This window comes from Gambusia affinis, linkage group LG13 (genome assembly GCF_019740435.1).
Source record: "Gambusia affinis linkage group LG13, SWU_Gaff_1.0, whole genome shotgun sequence".
Classification (NCBI taxonomy): domain Eukaryota; kingdom Metazoa; phylum Chordata; class Actinopteri; order Cyprinodontiformes; family Poeciliidae; genus Gambusia; species Gambusia affinis.
The window spans coordinates 4,492,751-4,515,190 of NC_057880.1; the positions used below are offsets into that span (position 1 = coordinate 4,492,751).

Genomic DNA, 22,440 nt, shown 5'->3' on the forward strand with positions numbered 1-22,440 from the left:
AGATGACCTTGTGGATTCTCCGACCCTTGTTCCCAATGACCTCTGTTTTTTGCTCCCTGGCCCCTCGCACAGGAACGTCTGTTTGGCTTCTTGGTCCAGCCTTGCGGCTCCTGGACCTCCTGAGGTACTGGGGCATCTTTCCTGGGGCTGGTCTCAAGCAAGGAGACATCTCTTGCTGTCTCCTTGCCCTAAGGAGACTCCCTCCCTCGTCTTCACAGCCAGCATGGGCAAAAGTTCCCAGAAGTCCTCCCGTCCTCCAACCAAACGGCGCCGGGGCCACCTGGCTTCCACTCACGTCCACGAGCTGGCCCTGACCAGTCCTTACCCCACTTTGGTCAGCAATCTCTCTCCCGCTTCTGCCGCTTTGGCATGAGGCTCTGCCTCCACCTCTGTGCCCCATCACCCGGCTCTGATCCCGTCTCCTGCAGACATCCAACACCTTACCGCGGCTCTCATCTCTTCCATGAACGTCCTCAATCATCCTTCCCTGAAGTCGACCAGTGATTTGAAAACTTTAACTTGAACTAAACTTGATGGGTTTTTCATAATTCTCTGTCTTCCCATTGATTCCACACCATGAGATCTTAATACAAACCCAGCTGAAAGATCAATGCTGTTTTTTCTAATGTTTTATCTTTACTCGTTAATGGATATGATTTCAAATGCAACTGAGTAACTTTACTCAAAACAAATTCAAATAAAAGTAAAAATTCAGGTTTTGTAACATAACTCAGGGTACAAAATAGACAAATTGGAATTACAGCAATACGAGTAAATGCAACTAGTTACTTTCCACCCTCTAGGAGAGCCAAAATATTTTTTTTCCCCCACATTGTGAATCGCTTCTACTTCTGCATTATCCACACAGGCCGCCTACGGTACAGTAAAATAGTTATGCTTTTATTTGTTTTGGTTCGCACAACGAGCCACAGACGATTTTCGTCATAGTACCCGGCAAGAATTTAAAACTACTTTCACCCCTGCTGATGACGCAGTAGACTCCCGTTTCTGTGATAAGCTCTAACTACACAACAGGCTAAGCTAGTTGTTTAGAACAAGTCGAAACTCCACTGCAGCTGCTCGTCCACCTGTTCATTTCTTGCCAGCTAAAAAGACCAAAACAGTCTTCCTGGTAAACCAAAGACCAGAGAACACCTGTATGAGACCGAGGGATAATGAAAGGTGCTCGGTTTGTGTTTGTGTTGTGATTGTGCATGAAGGCTTATGTGTGCTAAGTGTTTCTCCCTCTGTGTTTATGTGTGCAGTAAGTGTGGGGCATCTGTAAGGTGTGTCTCTCTCTTTGGGAGAATGCCTGCGTGTAATGCATGTCTGGATGAAGCTATCTGTGTTTGCAAGGAATGTAAGCCATGTGTGTGTGTGAGAATGTGTGTAATGAGGGGGTTCAGAGGGAGCTGTGATTATTCTCACCTCCTGTGGTGCAGGTCCTCTGGCTCTGTGGGCCCCAGGGAAAGCGCCCTGTATTTAGCGTGTGGGAACACACATTCTGCCCCCTTATCGCTGTATTGTTGCTGCTTCGCTCTTTTCTTCTCTTTTCTTAACTAATTGAATTCTTGACTCCTGAGCCACAGGGACTGCTCAGGAGAGACCAAAGAGAAAGACATGAATTTCGGGCTTTTTCTTGCGGTTGAGTGGGACAGAGCAGTGGGGGTGAAACTGGAGTGTGTGAGGTTGGATGGTGGCAACAGCAGCAGTGGGAGTGCAGTCGGAGAAGGCTGTCTGGGTGGCTACAGTGGCGTCACCCTATACTTACTAGAGGTCAAAGGTCTTCCCCCCCTGGTAGCGGTGAGAAAGTACTGAATTGGGGACGGTTTATCCAACAATCTTGTCCTGTTTTTGGAACGTTTCAAAGGCACTTTTAGTCCATGCAACAACTTTGTAGTTGTGCTTGAGGAATTCTTGACAAATCAAGAATAACCCTTTGGGCTGATCTCACCTCTCTTCAGGGCAGGTACTCTCTTAACTGCCTTCTGCCACCCAAGCCCCCTTTCTTTACATTTATATTAAAGCAGTGTTATCCCATAAAGGTAATGCCTGCTTTGTACCAGGTTACCAACCTTGACTGACAGGTAAAAGACAAAGGGAATGTGCAGTGAACAGCAACAAATTGACTCTTGACAAATGACCATCAGAAAACTCTTGAAAAACATTTTTGAATTTGTATCTGTGTGTATATATATATCTACATCCACAGAAGTGATGGGCAAATCTGACTGGAACCTCAGAGAAGGAAGGTGGTCACCACTACTAAGGTGCTGTGACGTATCACAGCAACGGGCCGATCCAGGAAGGGACGCTGTGAGATTCAACCTATCGCACTAGAGACCTAACACAGCGGCGCCCTGTCGCTAGAGGAAGACTAACACTAAGAAAAAGAAAGAGGGGAAAAACAAAGGCAAACAATCTACGGTTATACCCTGCAGGGTTGATCACTCTGGTTCAACTTGACCGCTACCTGGACGAACGTTTCTACGAGGCCTCCACAGAAACGAGCTCGGCGGGACTGGTCCACCAGTTCCTGTTTTCATCCACAATATCATCATTTACTTTATTACTTTTTTTCTCTAATTTTCTTTGGTTAATTCTATTATTTTGTTGTGCGACTCTCATGGATAAGAAAATAATTCTTTTTCTCATTATTTTTATTGTAATTATCATCATTGCTAATACTTCATTATTTTCTGTCTGATGATTAATGATTATCATTACAACTACTGAATCACTTTGCTATTTTTTTGCTTTTGCTGTTATTTTACTATTACTGTAGGCATCAATACAACAGATTTATTAACATAACTGTTGTTGTTAATATTATCATTATCTTTCTTTTTTATACATATATGCACTATTATTATCATTATCGCCATCAGTGTTACCTAATTTCTCTGCTATCATTACCATTATTTTTTTTTCTTGTTTTCTTTGGTAATTCTGTCACTGTGTTATATAACCCCATTGGATAAGTAAGTCATTTTTTTGTTTTATTATTATTATTAGTAGTAATGTTCTTATCATTATTTGTATTATTATTATTATTATTATTATTATTATTATTATTATTATTATTATTATTATTTGTATTATTATTATTATTATTTTTTTATTCCTTTCTGTCTGACAGTTGATGACTATCATTGCAGTTACTAATTTATTTAGCAGGGTTTTTTTTTTCTTTTTCTACTCGTCCTTCTCTTTCTTTTTACCTTCACCTTTCTACTCTTACCATCCATACAAATAATAATTTTCGGAATAATGTTCAACAACACCAACATACAGTTGATACAATATTAAATAATCGGTACAACACACCTCACACAGCACAGGATGCACGTCATGGCACTTACAGAATCAAACATTTACACACACTGTACACTTGACAACACTGACAACCACTTCCACTCATTTTTTTGTTTCATTCTTGTTTTGAATGTATTCCTCCTTGTTTGTTTGCTTGTTTCTTTTTCCTTATTCTTGTTAGTTTGATTATTTTTATTTTTACTGCTGTTACTCGGTCTCTTATCTGGTCTGCTGTTTTGTAGAGCAATACCCCTTCTTGCTTTTTGTCCGTTTGTAATTGGTGAGTAAAAAATATTAATATAAAAATAGTTTACTCTGAAATTAGGATTATTTATATCAGCCATTGTCTCTCAGAGAGACAATGAAGCTTTTTTATACTTGAACAGCCTGTAGGCTCTCAAGGTAGGTGCTGAGTGTGGGACACCAAGTAATCTAAATGTGGATAAAAAAAAAGCCATGGTCCAAGGCCACTGATCGGCTCGGTTTACTTTCCAATGCATCAGCGAACTTCAACGGGGGTGGCAGTTCTGTACCGGCCTTGGCATTTTAATGCCACAACAATGATTCTTATTGGACCTTGAAAGGATATCAAGTGTAACAACAGAACATAGGATGGATATTAGACGTGGGATGGCATGGGTGTCCAGCAGATGGGTTGTTCTGCCTTACATTATCAAGCGGATCATCCACTCACTGTTTAATAATATGAACTAATCCACAAGATTGGATCGTCAAAGAAAACAAAATACCGGGGTGAGGTGACTCAGAGCATGAGAAAGTGTGCAAGAAGGAACTGACTTCCTTTAAGGCTAATAGCTTTTATGAAAAACATGCTGTTTGAACACATTAAGGGTGATGTTGGAGATGTAGGTGTTGGCGATGCAGTGGGTTGCCAGTTCGATTCCCCCTCCACCCACCTCTGTCATGTCTTTAGGCAAGACAGTTGACCCGCCTTGCCTTGGTAGTGGTCAGAAGGGTCAATGACACAAAATGGCAGCCTCACTTTAAACTACAATCCCTCACTATGCTCAAAAGATCTCCATTCCACTTATTGTAAGACAACTACTGCCACTTGGCTGGACCTCTGCTGAATCAGGCTAGTCACTTTAAAGGGAGTGAATATTTATGCAATTACCCATGTTATGGTAAATATTACTTGCCATTATTTTGTAGAAATCAATTTTTACTTCCACTGCAAAGGGTTTATTTTTTGTAAAAGGGTACTTCAATAGGAAGCGTAATTAAGTGTTTAGTAAATGATCTATAAGGCATGTGCTTCTAAAACTTTCTAAACTAAGCTCAGCAAATTATCTTAAGAAAGTACTTACCTTTGAGTGGGACTAATGGCAACAGACCAAACTCTGTCAAACATGGGAATGGTTCCTAAAGGGGAGCTGGAGGTCAAAGTCCACATCTAGAGAAACAAATGTCACCAGTAACAATATTTTTAACACATTCTTAAGTCAAAATCAGAATTCCTTTCAATGCCATTGTGCACATATCAAACACAACAAAGTGTAAAAAATAGCAACTCTCAAAACACAGAACACCTGGGATGTTCAAATAAGTAAATAAACAAATAAATATTAAGTTTTAAATGGATTAGCTGTGTTTAGGGCAAACAAGAGCTCATGGGTATAAACTGTTTTGTCTTTGACTTTATTGTCCTGAAACACCTCGCTGAGGGCAGGAGTCTGAAGAGGTGGTGGCCGGGGTGTGAGCGGTCCTTGATGATGCTGAGGGCTCTCCGGAGGCAGCAGGTCCTGTAGATATCCTCCAGAAATGGAAGAGGGCAGCCAACAGTCATGAGGCCTTAGCACACAGCCTTGTGGACAGCCGGTGCTGGTGCTCAGTGCTGAGGACATCAGCAGATGTTTTGGGGGAGACCCAGGTCCCACATTTTCCTCACCAGTTGTCTAGGAATGATAGTGTTAAAAGTCGAGCTGAAGACCTGGAAGAGCAGCCTCGTATGGCTCCCTTCCTGTTCCACACGTGTCAATGTGGGGTGCAGAGTGGGAGCAAGGGGATGCTATGTAGACGGGTTAGTTCTGTATGCAAACTGGTGGGTGTTGGCTTTGGGTGGCAGACAAGAAGTGATGTGACTCCGAACCAGTTCTCAAAGCACTTCATGATGAAGGGGGTTTGTAACACTGGCCGTTAGTCATTCAGACTGCTAACATTGTTCTTTTTTGGAAGAGGGCTGATGGTGGAGGACTTTTGGCATGCTGGGATGGAGCACTGCATGACAGACTGAACCTCACAGTCCATTACAGTCCAGCATCTGAATCTGCCAGTCCCTCAGCACCCTCTCTGTCACAGTATCAGGTCGAGCAGTTTTCCAGGGTTTCACTGCCTTTGGGGTTCTCCATACTTCCTGTACAGTGATGGTGGGGCTACGGGCTCGGGCGCATAAATGTCCATGAGAAGTCTGGTGTGTGGGCTACATCCGGCAGTATGTTGTGCATCTGTATAAAATCCTTGATTACGCACTATGCGCTCCGTAATCCATTTCGGAAAAGATCTTATTGGCTGTACATGATCCTAGCCATACTAATAAAAAACAGAACCTTAAAAATCACTGACAATGAGAGGAACTCCAAGCTGCTGCGTCTTTCCATTCCTCTATGGAAACTAATTTAAATAACATGGCAGAAAGAAGGAAGTGCAGAATCTGTGGTTTACAGAATTAAAAAATGTAGCAAAAAAGAATATCTTTACTCTGTGTTTTACCAGAGCTTAAAACTGAAATTTATCAAAATTCTATACTTAGCAGACAAAAAGTCAGTATTAAATTTATCATCATCAACAACTGATTGATAGATGTTCTTACTCGAGCTGTTCGGTCTCTTGATCCACTGATGATGAGTCCGTTCTTAGAGTCCAGGCAGTTCACTTCCTGGCTATGACCCATTAGCCCCAGTGACATGTTACGTCTTCTGCTGTGGACCAAGATCCGTCCGTCACTGACAAAACAAGACACAATAGCTGTTTAGGCATGTCACTGCTTATAATAGGTGGGTCTAAAATCGAAACTGGGGTGGCCAAGTCAAGTCTGCAAGAGCTACCATCCTGCAGTTTTAAATGTCTCCCCACTCCAACACATCTTAATCAAATGGCTGAATTTCTTCATCAACAGTCATCAAGCTCTGCTGAGGCCTGACAATGAACCATCCATTTGATCCAGGTGTGCTAAAGAAGGGATGCATGTAAAGGTTTGAAGATACCAGTTCTCCAGGGCCGAATCTGGGCACACCTGATCCAAATGGTTTAAGCCTGTAGTAAAGCAAATAGCTGCAGTCAGAAATCTTTTTTTTTTTTTTTACACATTGAAGAATTTCACCAGAAATACTATGGATGGATTCTTTAAAGGGCAATCAAAAAGCCTTTATAACAAAAGCAAGAGCTGTCTCGGCACAAACTGTGGTCAAATGCTAATAGCATTACACAAAAACGTCCTGCAAGTTGCATGGCCCTCTCTTACGCACAACCCATAAGCCATGGTGCTGTCCAGTTGGGAAGCTGTTTCTCAAAGCCAACATTACAGAAGAAGACGTCTAAGAATATGTAGTAGTTCAGATAAAACCAGTTACACAATGACCAAGTCAAGTGGACTTTGTCAAAAAAGAAAAAAAGCCTTAAAGAATTACCTTCCTCCACTGATCAGGTGAGAGTCTGTGAGGACAAAGCGACAGACATCACCCTTGTGGCCCGAAAAGTTTTCCAGTGGTATTCGCTGGAGCCTCCTGGAGTCGTGGTTCAGAGAGTAGGCTCCGATTTTAGCAGCCTGAGACAAGTACAGCACATCGCCGTCCAACTGTAACCATGGCAACAGTCTAATAGCAAGATAGCGAAAGGTAAAAAAAATAATTTATGTGGAAAATAAAAGGGGAAATATACTAATACCTAGCTTTTTTACAGAGAGGAAACTATTCACATGAAGCACCTGCAAAAGGGAGGACTCTAAAATACACTTACTCACATCAGGTACATTACAGGGAAATACAATAAAATTAAATGTCTCTGGGTTGCAAAGGAAAATATAGCTAGCTTTGCAAGTAAAAGCAAACGATAGACGTACTTTGTCTTCCATTTGAGAAGAGTCCACTTTTTACAAAACCCATGATACCAGTTCTGAGCCGTCTTCACTCGTTCCTTCAGAGGGACATTAGGATATCTGCAAAGACAGAAACAACTGAACATCAATTCATTTTGCTAAAAGCTTAAAATCTGTAGCGCTAAATGGTTGTATAGCATGGTTATGTTTTTGTATTTGTAAAATATACAGTTTATTTCAATAGCCATATTACTTTTTTCACATTTTGTCACATTGGATCCAACTTTAAAGTGTTTCGTTTTTTTTTCCCACAATGTATATATTTTTTACAAATAAAATTTGGAAATATGGGGCATGCATTTGTATTCAACCCATTTTACTCTTACAACCCCAAATAATATTCACCGGTACAAAATGCTCTCAGAAATTACTTAGCGATGAGTCTGTGTATAATGGAATCGCAGTCTATCTGCACCTATGCTGTTTCTGGCCTCAGACATTGCTTAGAGAACATTAGAGAGCAAGCAGCACCATGTAGACCACAGCCGACAGGTCAGGGTAAACCTAGTGGAGAAGCTTAAAGCTGGTTCAGGTTTTAGAAAAAAAAAAAAAAAAAAAAAAAAAAACTGTCCAAGCTTTAGACATCACACAGAGCTCTGCTCAATCCATCATCTGTATATAGAAAGAGAACGAACCAGCTGATGACCTTCCAAGACATGATCGTTCACCTGAACCCAGAGGTCGAGCAAAGAAACCTATTCATCAGAGAAGCAGCTAAATGTCCATGCTAGGTCTGGAGGACCTGTACAGATCCGCAAGTCAGATGAAGTCAGGTGAAGAAAACCATTTGAAATCCAATACACAGTTTGTCACAAGCCATGTCAGAGATAAGTGTGTTATTTGGCTCCGATGAGGCCAAATTCGATTCGTTAGGATATCTGAAAATCCCAATATGGGAAAAAAGTGTACAGCCACACATCATCTTTAACACACTATCCCTATGGAACAACGTGATTTTGACAGTACCAAATTCAAAAATACTTTATCAATCCCAAAGGGAATTTAAATGTCATTGTAGCTCATTAATTCAGATTCTTCAAAGAGTTATTGAAGATGGTGACATCTGTTGGCAGGAAAGATCTCTTGTAGCAGTCTGTATTACAGCAAATCTGAAGAAGCCTCTGACTGAAAATACTCTTGTTTTCTCAGGATAGTCTTATGATAGTCTTATACCATTTTGTTGCAAACCTTGAATAACATTATCTTTCTCAAGAAGTCTGCTCTGTCCCTTCTTAGAGACGGCTTCACTATATCAAGATATCATCCTTTATCATGTATAAAAGAAGCTTTTCTTCAGTAAAAACAGACAGAGGAAAACCCACTGGTCGCTGCAGAAGACTTGAAACTGCAGTGGAAGTTCATCTTCTAGCAGGACAACCATCCTAAACGTACAGCCAGAGGAACAATGGATAAATTAAATCTAAGCACATTCATCTGAAAGAATGGCCTAGTCAAAGTTAAGACCAAAATCCAACTGAGAGAAAGACTTGAGAACAGATGTTCTCCATCAAACCTGACTGACCTTGGGTCATGCTGAATGCCACAGTGAGAAAACAGTCTCTAGATATTCAGAACTGGATGAGAAAGCAAAAGAGTCCACAAAATATTGACTGGACGTAACATTTTTTGCAGTTTTATTTGTACAGTGTTTTAAAATTATGATTCATTTTCCTTTGCACCATGTAAATCAAATCAAATCAAATCAAATCAAACTTTATTTGTATAGCACATTTCAGCAGCAAGGCACTTCAAAGTGCTTTACATCAAATCAAACACAAAAACACAATGCAACATAGAATCAACAATAAAAACACATCAAGTCAGATTCCGTCAATAAATTTGTAATTGATTACGTTTCAAATACAACTCTAAACAAGTGGGTTTTTAGTTGAGATTTAAAGGAAGTCAGTGTTTCAGCTGTTTTACAGTTTTCTGGAAGTTTGTTCCAGATTTTTGGTGCATAGATGCTAAATGCTGCTTCTCCTCGTTTGGTTCTGGTTCTGGGGATGCAGAGCAGAACCAGAACCAGAAGACCTGAGAGGTTCTGGAAGGTTCATACAACAGCAGCAAATCTTTAATGTATTGTGGTGCTAAACCATTCAGTGATTTATAAACTAACAACAGTATTTTAAAGTCTATTCTTTGAGCTACAGGGAGCCAGTGGAGAGACTTTAAAACTGGTGTTATGTGCTCTATCTTCCTGGTTTTAGTTAGAACGCAAGCAGCAGCATTCTGGATCAGCTGCAGCTGTTTGATTGATTTGTTGGACAGACCTGTGAAGACGCCGTTACAATAATCAATACGACTGAAGATAAACGCATGGATGAGTTTCTCTAGATCTGGCTGAGACATTAGTCCTTTAATCCTGGAAACGTTCTTCAGGTTTTAGAAGGCCGACTTTGTATTGATCAGTCAGACAAAATATTACTAGAAGGTTTGTGATTATGATGTGTCAAAATTATGAATTCTCTTACAAGTCAATATACAAATCACAAAATGTTCTAAATGTCAACTGATGTTAGATGATAGAAAATGCATTCTCTTTAAATAAAATTTTTACACGCCAGAAAGTGCGGTAATAAAAACCTTCCTGTCTTTACTCCTTTTTCAGAAAAAGGCTTTCATTCTTGGAAGACGTCCTATGATTTGATGAAACTACAGTGCAGAAGAAAGAGGATGCTTATACCATCCTAACTGTGGAGTATGAGGGCGGTTCCTAGTTCACTTCATAAAATACATAGCATCATGAGGAAAAAGCATTATGTAGAAAGACTGAAGCAACATCTAAAGACATCAGCCAGAAAATTAAAACTTGAGCGCAGATGGGTCTTCCAAATGGACAATAACGCTTAGCTTATGGGTACAGGAGTTATAAAATGTCTTAAAAACAACCATTGTAATGTTTTGGAGTGGCCATAAAGAAGCCCTAAGCTGAATCTTATAGAAAATTTGTGGGCAAATATGAAATGGCATTTGTGAGACAGGCAGCCTACAAACATGACTCAGATCCGCCAGTTCTGTCAGGAGGGATGGGCCAAAATCCTTGACAACTATTGTGAGAAGCTTGTTGAAGGAAACCAAAAACAATTGACGCCAATCAGATCATTCAAAGGCAATGCTATCAAACATTTAGGCATATAAACTTCTGATTTTGGGACATTAACTAATAAATCTTTCACGTTACTTCTTTCATTACTGTGACATTGAAAACAGAAATAATTTTGGTAATCATACTGACCTAAAACAAGACAAGTATTGTTCTTATTTAATTTCAGACACAGAAAAAAAGGTGTATTTAAACGTTTGGTTTCAGCTGTTTAATTTGAGTAAGTTCAGTAAATTCATCACTGCCTCATGAGTTTGAAAAAAACCCCATCTGTGTGCTTAAACAATGAGAGAGGGGAAAGACACCAGCAACGGCTTTCAAGAATTGTTACTGCTCATCACCTGGGAAAGAATATGAAGTCAGTCCAAAATAGTTTGAAAACCACCATCCAGTTGAGTGCAGAGAGGCACAAACGGGTCAGAACTCTATTGGTGGAAATGAGTGGGACATTTTTAGCATAGGACACAAAGAACCTGTCATGGGTCTCCTCAAACGCACTAAAACAGAGTAACCTAGAGCCATCCATTGCTGAAAGTGAAAGTAAAATTGGGGTTGATCTCAACATCTGGTATTAATACTGCAGTCTTGGCTGCTAAACAATATTTCCTCGATAGTACATAAATTACAAATATCTTTCTACCATTTCAACACCTTTAAAATTTTAGAAGAAACAGATAGTAACAAATGGAAATAAATACTGGTTGTTCATATGAATCTAGTTTGATTTATTTGACCGAAAGAATATGCTTTAAAAATGACTAATATCGGCCGATACCGATGTTGGTACTGATATATAGTGCAAGCCCAGTAATGTTCTATATCTTAGGAAACATGGACTCTGATGAATGTTATCTACAAGCAAGAAGTCACCTAGTTATTTTTAGTTTGATAAAGGAATATAATTTTTCATATTTATTTAATTGCTCCAAACAAGAACCAAAATAGAAAGGAAAAGGTGTAATAAAACAGGAAAGCAATAATAATAGTATTACACAATTGAATTCAGATCTATTCAGCATTTTATGATAATTCATCTGTATAATTAATAAAGAATTATGGCATCGTTTAAGTTGACGGGTTTGATATTTATTGCTTGTTTACAGAGGAGAGCTGGATAGAGGAGGGAATGAAAACAGGGGAATGGATGGCAGGATTGGCCCGTTGTTTTGGTGGTAGTGGTGCTTAGTGGACCGTGAAAGTCAGGGTCATGCCCCTTTTCCCTCAACTTAGCCAGAAAATTAAATCCATTTTATTTCTCTAGGGGTTTTAAAATTAAAAAAAAGGTCTTCTTAGCAGCAGAATGACAAAGCTGGCCTTGAAAAAAACAAAAACAAAAATATATATATATATATATGATCAAACAAGAGAATAAGAACCTTCATAGTGGGTCTCCAAAATATTGATCAGGGGTCCTAGCATCACATGTTGGTAGATTCACATACTTGAATTGTGTATTGTAAGGTTCTACTTCTGTTGCCAGCATCTGCAGACAAGAAGCCCCACGTGTCGTGTTGACAGCTGACATGGGTCCTATGTCTGCAGTTCCTTCTCATTAGCTTCACTCGTGTTGTTTCTGTAATCTCGCGGTTCTGTACAGAACGCAGGGATAACCTCACTGGTCCAGTTAAAGCTGTATCTACGAAGAACGAGAATGACTTGTAACCCCGGCAACCGAAGGAAAATAAAAGCAGCTGTTTTTCACAGCTGTCTCCTTACATGTCGGTCCCGTTCCAGGTTATCCCGCTGTTTAAACAGCCTTTTGCAATCCTCCTCCACACAGCGTCCCGGTTTACAAAGCGATTCATGCTTTTGCAAACTTGAGAAAGACGACAGAGAGATCTGCGATCCAAATGAAACGAGATGTGGTAGAGCACGTCCTCAGGGAGCTGGGTGAACAGCATTGCGGCGAGACACCGAGCAAAACACCGGCCGTGTTTCACTCAGCGGTACCTCCGGGTAAACAGGAAGATGTAGCTGTAGCGGCGGCGTGACGTCATTACGCACATGGTTGGTTTCGTTCACGATTAATCCTTTCAACAGTACATGAATACCGGTCCAAGATTACATTGAGCCCTGAGCAGAGAGTCAGGGGGTGAATACGTGTAAACGATAAAACCTCTAGTTTACACGTGTTTTTTGTGTGTGTTTTTATTGACTGTGACAAAATTAACTTACGGTATTTATTAAATATATAGTAATACATACCCCCTTTTTTTCGGTGACCTTCACTTTGGCTCTGTCAGCCATGTTTGGTAGCTAGCTTTTTAATACAGACTTAGTAAAGTCAGGGAGGAGAAGTTTTGGGTGGGGCAATATGTCCATGTAGCATCCCGGTCCACACTCCACTCCAGTAGATGGCGGTAATTCACATCAATACGATGCTTGCCAACTGCCATAAAAAAAAATTAAAAGAAGCAGGAAAGAGCATAGTTGGGTATTAACTACCTCCATTTACTCAATTATTTGAGTAACCTTTTGGAGAAAAAATACTTTCAGGAGGGTTTTTTATCCCCCTAAAAACGCTGCACTTATGTACTTTTACTTGAGTAATTTTATTATGAAGAATTGCTTCTTTTACTTAAGTGAAATGTTGGTTATGACTTTGGGCAGATGGAGGACAGATGGAGTGTATAGTTGTTGCTCCGGTCAACCGGTAAAATTTGGGATTTGAAAGATTTAGAATTATTTCAATTTTGTAGGCTATTATTTTCCTGTCGTTTAGAGACAGGTTAGAATCCTGCTATTTTCCAGGTTCAGTATTTTATTTTTTTTGTGTTAAATGTTTGTAGTCTGCGCCTGTGTCCTTCTTAAAACCCTCCATCATGATGTTAACTCCTTCTACTTTACAATCACAAGTTCATTTAAATTTTCACATTATGGAATAGATTTATTTATTACAATAGTGTTGATAACAAAAACTAACAGTTTAAAGTCAATACCACAGAAGAAGAAATAAAAAGGTGGGGCTTCCAATCTTAAACACTGTGAAAACAATGACAGAGTTTTTAAAGATGTTTCTGTCAGGTATTGAATAATATAAGCCCCCCACCTCCTCCAAAAAAGAGACATTTTGTGTAATTGTAACAAAAAAGAAATAAATGACACACTCCAGTTCATCCTTCTCAGTGGCATCCTTTAGGAGCTAAATGAAACTCCAGGTTTTATTTTGCCATGTGGCTGCTTTCTTCAGCAGCTCATCTGCCTTATCGTATAGTCTCACCTGCATCATCCATTCGCCGTAGAGATGAAAAACAGGTGGGAAGGAGAGCACAGTGGCAGGCAAAAGAGGGGAGCCAAAGGGACAAAGGTGAGAAGAGCTGAGAAAGGGAGAACATAGAACTTTAAAGGGAAAACCTTTTGATTGACCTCATGACATTTTGCTGGGCTCTTAACCGTTTAGCATCAGTAGAAGCAATTTGTACTCATTCACATCACGAGGGTCCTCGAGCCTTCAGCTACAAACAGGAAACAAAGGGACGCTAATGTTAGGAAACTCAGAGAACCAACACAGAGGAATAAAATAAAAACATATTAAATAAGAAACAAATGTTCAAAATCAGAAACCCACACAAAGCTGCAAGTCCTAACACAGATCATTTTTCAAGACCCAGCTCATGATCTGTGCTTCAAGATCATGCTCATCCATGTGAGCTACGTCCACATAGATGCAGCTCAGTTTATTTTAATAACGTGATGCTACTCAGGAAATGTCGTAGTAGCAGATTTATGCTTTTGCAGATGTTTAACATTAAGATTATTTTTTTCCTTTGCATAGAAATCCATTTTGTTCTGCTCATTCTTTTCTTTTTTTTTAAAGGTCAGTTCCTATTGCAGGTTGTTCTGGGAAATAAAAACACAGTTAAAAAGTATTTTTACTGCATCATAGTTGCTAATTATTACTGGTGTGATTAAGTTACATATTTGGTGAAGTTACTTGTTTAAGTCTCAAAATTAAAAGTGTAGGACTTGGACTTGAGTCAGAACTTGCATGTGTTCAATTGGGACTGGATTTGAGACCTGGGTGGAAAGACTTGAGGCCAACTGTGCCCGGCAAAACAACTTGGTCACACCTACAATGCTCAAAACATCTGGGTTATCTGGTCTTTTGAAATAATATTCTGTGAACTAATGAGATAAAAGTGGATTATTATGGAAGTTGAAGACATCTCAAATTCTCCTCCTAAACTGCCTAGTTTTACTCCCGTCACATCTGGAGTAGAACTGAGACAGCGTTTCAGAAAAAGGTGCCTACAGTTAAAGGTGGTGGTGGTCTGGTCAAGGACTGCTGTACGACTTCAGGATGACTTATGATTTGCCTTAATTGATGAAGTCATAAATTCTCATCTTTACCAAATAATTCTAGTGCCGAGTGTCCAATCATCAGATTGAGAGCTTCAGATTTATTCCTGCCCTCACCCAGCAACCGTGACGCGCTAAACATTAACTGGTAAAAATGCAGATCGAGAGGTGTTGTTTTTTTGCGCGCGCGTTGTGAGGATCGAACAAGGGGTGCATCTCGCATTTTTTCAGACGGGGTGCCGGCTTGCTGCGGGCCGGTTCTAATAATAAATCAAGATCATCCCAGGGGCCGTAGAAAATCTTCTCGCGGGCCGGATGTGGCCCGCGGGCCTTGACTCTGACATATGTGCAATACACCATCATATATATACACTACATATATATATACTACATATATATATATATATATATATATATATATATATATATAGTGACTTCAAATCACAATTTTTTTTCTTATAGCTAATATATTTTTTAGATGTGTTTAAAAGTAATCCCTAAAGACTAATACTAGTGATGTATAATAACAACTTTGTATTTGGAGAAAAATACCTAGAAAAACTTTTTTTTTCTTACTTGTAAATGAATTCAGCAATCTATTAAGCTGTTAATGTTATTGTATTATTTAGATTACAAACATACGGGGAATCCTCCCTAAGTGTTTCCTCCGTGTGTCAAACACCGGGTCACACAGCCCCGAGGCCTGTTTATCCACTAAAACTTCCAAGGTTGTGTCACGGTCAAATGACTACCAAAAGTTGATTGACCTCATGACATTTTGCTGGGCTCTTAACCGTTTAGCATCAGTAGCAGCAATTTGTGCTCATTCACATCACGAGGGTCCTCAAGCCTTCAGCTACAAGCAGCAGCGCCCGCAGCTCTTTGATCGGCTGAGCGTGACTTTTCATGGTTAGAATATGCAGATTGTCTTTCTTCCATTCTCTCTTGCTTCAAATAAAAGATATCTCCCCTGGTTCAAAGCCCAGTGCATGTTCCGAACGCTGGGCCGTCGAGGAAAATCACTTATGGCTGGCTTTCCAGTTGAACTGTCATGACTAAAAGAAATGAAGAGGTTGGGAGGAGGAGGAGGGATATGAGGGGTGGTGGTGGGCGGTAGAGGGGGTGTTGAAATGGGGCCTGTGTGCGTGCATGTGTGTGTGTGTGTGTGTTGGGGGGTGTCCTTTTGATCTTTTTAGGGCAGCAGAAAGGGAGAGGTGGGGGGGGAGCTTTGCCTGAACTGGCAAACACATTTAGCTGGTAATTGTTTGGATCAGACTGACAGTCAGTCTTGGAAATGCATGGACAAACAAAAGTTTACAGCTCCAATTGGAAAAGTCAACAGGTCCCACATAAGGCCTGTACATAAACAATGAAATTGTGGCAGAGAAGCTTGGCTTTGATCAGCTGTTTGCATTTCAATTATCCAGCCCCGCTCGGACCGCTGGCTTTTGTTAAAGCTGCTGAATTGTTTCTTCGATTTAATGAGCTCTCTTGTCATTTCTGATAGCTGATCCGTCCGTCTTGTCTGGCCTGTAACCAGTGTACGCAATTTATCCTCAGAGGCAAATTTCTGTGTAAAGCAGTTGTTTTCTTGTCGTACGTCGAAACAACTGAATTCAGAGTGGTACATTTTTATGGTATGTGTTTTTTCCTGGATTAGAGACAAAATGAAAGCAGGAAAGACCAAAGAAAAAAAATAAATAAATAAATGGCACTCAGAATTAAAAGTATAATTTATTTGAAAAAATGCGTTAAATTGTTTATTCCGACATTCAGTTGATCATCTAATTAAAAGCAAAGATAAACATGGTTAGTGTTTGCCGTAAGGCAGGATTTTTTTCAAATGAAACATCTCACTCATTACAGTTTGGAAGCACTTCATTTCCACGAAGTGCTAGCTGGCACCAACTAGCGCTGATATTTGTGTCTTCAACCGTGTTTTGTGTAACTCATCCGTGTTGTACGTGAAATGAAACCCACGTGTCTTCAGTCGTTTTTGGTTCCTGGTGTTTGGTAATCATGTCAAATCCTTTTCTGTGCAAAGGCACCTTACCTGGAGAATTAAAATAAACCCAGATGAAAATCAATATTGATCAAAATTGGAAGCACTTTCTACAGGAAGGACCAGCTTTGGAGCAATGAATGATTGTCACAGTGTTTTAAATGAATTTGATTAAGGATATAAAAAGCTATGTTTTTAATTACGTAGTTGTACTTTGAACTTTCTCACCTCCCACCTTTTTACCCAGTGATAAATCAGACAAGAATTTAGTATTTACACAAACTTCGCTTCTCATTCACTAAGTGAATTTAACATCATCCAGTAATGGTTTATGTATGATTACTAAGTTGTTTAACATGCCAAGATAAAATAGAAATGAAACTGATTTTAAAACGTAGTTGAAAACATTTCTTTTCATTTGTATTCATCAAAACTCATTTAATTTCTCTCCACATAAATAATAATATCCATCCATCCATTTTCTAACAGCCTTGTCCCTAGTGGGGTCAGGAGGGCAGCTGGTGCCTATCTAGCTAACGTTCCAAGTGAAAAAATAATAATATCAACAATAAATTATATTTATAATTCCCCTTTATGTTGCAAATTGAAATCACAAAGGGCAAATAACTGATGGCCTCTGAGTTGATGTGGTTTTCTATCATCATGTTTGCTGCTGAGCAGTGTTTGTATTTCTTGCTCCTCTTTCGTGCTGAAAACCAATAAAAACACGTTGAACTGACAACAGCAAAGAATAAATGACCAGAAATATCACAATCAGAGAATCCCAAGTCTTTAAGGACCAAACAATGGTTCCCCGCTAACACCCTCACGTTTCTGAGGGTTTCACAGTGAAACACGAGTTGCTGAAAGCTGGAAGAAGTGCTTTTTTTTTTTTTTTGATGAGGGCGGCTTCTGTGTCAATGTGAGGCATTCAGGGCCAGTTTAGGGAGCCAGGGTCGCGTTCTCTGGTCACCGCTGCCATTCTGCGGCCTCCACAGGGGAGGTCGAAGGTGGGGGTTAAATTGCTCCGTACGCAAATGAAGAAGGTAGCTCTGTTTGTTTATTTGGGGTTAAGTACGACGGTTGGGGATCAATAAAATGGATGAAAGCTAGTTTACACCCAGTTTTCAGCACCAGAATTGCTCCACATTTGCATGGCAGCATTGGCGACACAGAAGGTGTGATTTTTCCCACAACTCCGTTCTTCTCTGAGGCCGACTTTACTTACACTTACTGACACTGTGGGGGCCATTATGGCTACAATGACCCTATTGAGGGCCACCTGATTTTACTCTCAAGCTGTCTACAAATCTGGTTTCTGAACACACACCTTTAAACGCGCGCTTCATCCAAAACTCTGCCTTTCATTTCAGACGCTATCAAACTGGTTATTGTTTCTGTTTTTTCCCTTATTTGTCGGCAGTCGTTAAATTCCTAAAACACTGACACGGATCTGGTCTCAGTGGAAAATCCCCCAGTTAATCCAATGTGGAAGGATTTAAGTGGATTAATGTCAAGTGTTGTCAAGTCTGTTTGATTTAGAGCTTTTAGCGTGGAAGGCCTGTGATAGTTGACAGGTTTACTTCACTCTTCCCTGGAAAGTAAAGTTGTATTATTATAAATATACTTAAAAACAAAACAAACAAAAAAAACTGAGAAATTACAGTTTCGAAAAAGTTCAACTCAAATCAAATTTTTTCACCTGTAAAAAATAATTTAAAAAAAATCAAACACAGAAGATATTAAGTTATGTTCAGCTCCTTGACTTTTATTTTATATCAAAGGTATAGGCAATGCAACTTCAGCATTCATGTGTTGCACTGCAGATCTCAGATTATATATCATATCTGTAGTTTGTCATGTTGTGAGGGTGAGATGGATCCACGCAGATAAAACATAACCAGGTGAATCCTTGTCAAAAGCTTTAATAATGAATGAAAAGACACGTAACTAAGACAGAGGTAACAGAATAATCCAGCAATTAAAAAAAACAAACAACAAAAACAAAACAGTGAGCATAAATACTTTGGACTCTTATCCCGTTTTCTTAAAGTTTCAGAAAGCGGGATAAGTGAAAGATCGATCAGTTCTGGGGTAAATACGAGCATTTCCTCCACCTGTCAGGTGAGACACTGAGGTTCAATCGCCAGCAAGCTTTCTTGATCAAAGACATTTACATGTATTAATGCTTGAATATCAATGTTTATATTAAATACCTCCTCAAGACTATTGAGCAGGGGTGAATCCAGGAGGTTTTTAAAGAGGACTCAGAGGGGCCCAGTCATGATCTAGGGGTGTTACACCAAAATAATATTTTAAGTGTAAAATATGCAAGTGGTAGAGGTCGCCACAAATAGATACAAATCTGAGCCATCCGAGTAAATTGTTTCAAAAAACGTCCTGCATGAGACACTTTCCACAGAGCTCAAAAGTTTCCTGTATGTCTGTGAATGACCTTCTACTGCATTTAAACAAGTCTAATTGTTGTCTTGTTTTCACTGTAAAAGAGTTGCTTCGAGTAGCTATAACAGAGTACAAACCAAATCTGAAGACAGTTGTGAAAAAAAAAGGTCAAGTGTCCCACTAAAGCCATAGGGACTAAGAAAAAGAACAGCTTCAGGAAGCAATGTGATATAAAGCTAATGATTGAAATTGCTGTGTGGTTCTTTATGGTGACGATGAGCTTAATTTGGCTCTTAATGCTGAACTGGTTCGCTGCCCTGCAGCGTCTGCGGCTTTGATTGTAGCCCTGAAATCTGAACGCCGCATGTTTGATTCCAGCTTCCTCACATAAAGTCACATAAGGCTGCTGTACGTAACTTTCACAAAAACATACTTTATGCATGTTTGCTAAAACTGTCACCGTGTGATGATAGTACGGTATGAAACAGATAATCCATAATAAAATAAAATAAAATCGAGCTCCTCCACCTCCTCCCAGTGTTACTATTGCTGTCTGAAGAAATGCACCGCTCCTCGTCAAAAACAAGCAACCATAAACCAGGAGGAACGTCTTGGACATTGTCAGTCTTGCTCATGTGAAAGTGCTGAAGAAACATCGTATGTGGCAGGCTATGTCATGGTGAATCAGCACAGCAGACATAAAGGTGGAGGATGTGAGCAGTGTGTACACCAGGATGATTGATGTGCCATAAGACCCTCCTGCTGCCTCTGATTGGTTGTTTCTGATGGAGCATTGCATTTGTGCTAATAACAGCAGGACCATATGGGGGAAGGCAGAGGAGCTCAATTTTTTTTCACAGATTAACTATATTGTACTGCCACAATACAGTGATGATTTCAACTAATACATAAAAAAACATTTTTATAAAAGCTATATACTGCGGCTTTAACCCCAAGTCGCCCACTGATCTGCGTAATGGTGTGTGTGTGTGCGTGCGTGTTGGTGAGCCTGAATGGGTGAATGTGGCTCTACTGTGAAGCGCTGTGATTGGTCAGTACAGGCACCACATACGTTCAGTCCATTTACGGCAGTAAGTGCACATTCAGCATGCAGAAGGAATGCGTTAACTTAGAATCAGGGCCTTGCTTTTATTATTCCAGTACATTGTGATGTAAAACTTGGTCCACTTTGGACAGAGACAATGGTCTTCCAGCAGTTTTCATGTCACAACAAGCTTAAATGTCCCTGGGTTGTTCCATGACTAAGTTCCTAACTAAAGATAGGTGAGCTGAGCTTTGTGACATCATGTCCAAAAAGATTGGAGGTTGTAATTTCTGCCAAAGGTGGATGAACAGATTATCATACAAAGTCTGTGGATACCTAAGCAAATGTGATTTCTTGGTTTTCTAATTTTAATAAGATTGTAAAAAACTAATTTCATGCATTTTTGTCACTCCCATCATCTGCATCTGTTTCTTTAGAAATAGAGAACTGGGTGCAGATGAATTTATTTTGTTTTCTTGAATACACATTGAGTCATAAATATACGAGTCAATGTGTCATATTTAGACTGAAATACATGCACATCTTTACCAAAACCCTTTAATGTTTGATGCTGAAACTGTACACTATTTTTTTTCCACTATTTTGACAAGTCTCCCAGTTCCTGCTGCTGCAAAACACCTGGATAGCATGATGCTGCCACCACCATGCTTCACTGTAGGGACTGGTGTTGGCCTGGTGATGAGCCATGCCTGGTTTGTTCCAAACCATAACCCCTGGTATTCACAATAAAGACATTGATCTTTGTCTCCTCATGCTGGATCTCTGACAGCATGAGGAAAGTTCGCTGGGTTTTCCCGACACCCTGACTAAAGCGCCTCTGCCCTGATCTCTGCCTCGATCGTTTAGTTTAGACAGCTGGCTAGCTCTAGGAAGAGTCCTGCTGGTTCCAGACTTCTTCCAATAATGAATGATAGAGGCCACTGAACGCCCAAGGACCAAACTGAGGAAACCCAGCGGATTGCAAGGAGTCATTGACTTGCATCGTTTGCTCCTCCTGCACAAGCGTGTAGCAACAGTGGACAGTCACCTGCAGTGTGTCATTGACTTCGGAGCAAATCCTCCACACTGAGCATGCAATGCAGTGAGAGCGGAAAGGAAAACTCCCCTTTGCATTAAGAAACTCACAGCGACGAAAGGCTCAGTGTGAGTGTCTGTTCGCCACTGCCATGACCGATTGTGGGTTTGAGAAGACAAAGCATGCACACGGTTGATCTGGATAAGGCAATGTAGAGTATTTTTTTGTTGTTGTTCTTTTTACATGATCAAAAGAAAAGAAAGAAAAAAAACAAACAAGCCCCGCACAAACATTATAGGGCAGTGGTTGAAAGACAGACTAGAAGTTGATGATGTTCCGGTGGTCACTGATCAAACACACCTCTAAAAAATTGCTTTAGAGGCCTGATTTAAAGGAAGTGTTTCAGCATTTTTGTAGTTTACTGAAAGCCAGTTTCAGATCAGTCTAGTTTTAGTTGGGACAGTGTGTAATATGCAGTAACCTGAAAAGGGAGAGATGATACCAGGTTTTAGCTCTAGTGCTAATTTACACCTGTGGACTAGTCCATGTGTGAGCTAGTGGTCAGGGAATCGTAGAACATATGAATCTTCTTATTTGGTTCAGATTCTGGGGATGCAGAGTATACTTGAACTATTAGACCCGAGTTAAGGATCTGTTGTGATTGTACTAACATACAATAACAGCAGACCCTTAATGTATTTTGGTGCTACGTCTGTGGCGAGGACAGGAAGACATCGAAGCAGTTGGTCCATCAGGAAGCAATTTATCGAGCAACAAAAACTACATCAACGTTTACCTTAGGTAATTATTAATATTTATAAGAATTGTACTATTAATAAAATTAGCAATAAATTGTCGACGGAGTAACAAAAAAGAAAAACTTTCTTATTATTATTATTGCCTTCCGTTTACAGCCGTGACGTTCACCAACATGACATGTTCATGACCAGACAACCTTTCAACCATGTGAAGAGGACGAAGGCAATTTCGTGTTGACGTCTTGTCACGTTTCATCGCTGCAGCACACTGTTTAGACTGAAGGTAAAGTTGATTTTTAAAAAAATATATATATATTCTCATGGAGGTTGTACTCGAAGGACAGAAACGTGGGTCAGCCGCT

At 39.9% G+C, this 22,440-nt stretch overlaps 1 protein-coding gene across 2 annotated transcripts in view; it reads right to left on the reverse strand.

Annotated features, from left to right (window-relative positions):
• Window positions 1-12,563, reverse strand: part of fbxw4 (F-box and WD repeat domain containing 4) — a 39,688-nt gene extending 27,125 nt beyond the window's left edge. The window contains exons 1-6 of one of the 2 annotated variants that reach the window (XM_044137137.1): window positions 12,252-12,385; window positions 11,978-12,171; window positions 7,394-7,489; window positions 6,963-7,148; window positions 6,146-6,278; window positions 4,644-4,729 (exon numbers count right to left, since the gene is read on the reverse strand). In XM_044137137.1, coding sequence (XP_043993072.1) covers window positions 4,644-4,729; window positions 6,146-6,278; window positions 6,963-7,148; window positions 7,394-7,489; window positions 11,978-12,060 — 584 coding nt within the window. In that variant the 5' untranslated portion in view covers window positions 12,061-12,171; window positions 12,252-12,385. Of the gene's footprint in view, window positions 1-4,643; window positions 4,730-6,145; window positions 6,279-6,962; window positions 7,149-7,393; window positions 7,490-11,977; window positions 12,172-12,251 lie in introns of both variants that reach the window. The other variant, XM_044137136.1, reaches the window with a different exon arrangement.
• Between the last annotated feature and the right edge of the window lie 9,877 nt (window positions 12,564-22,440).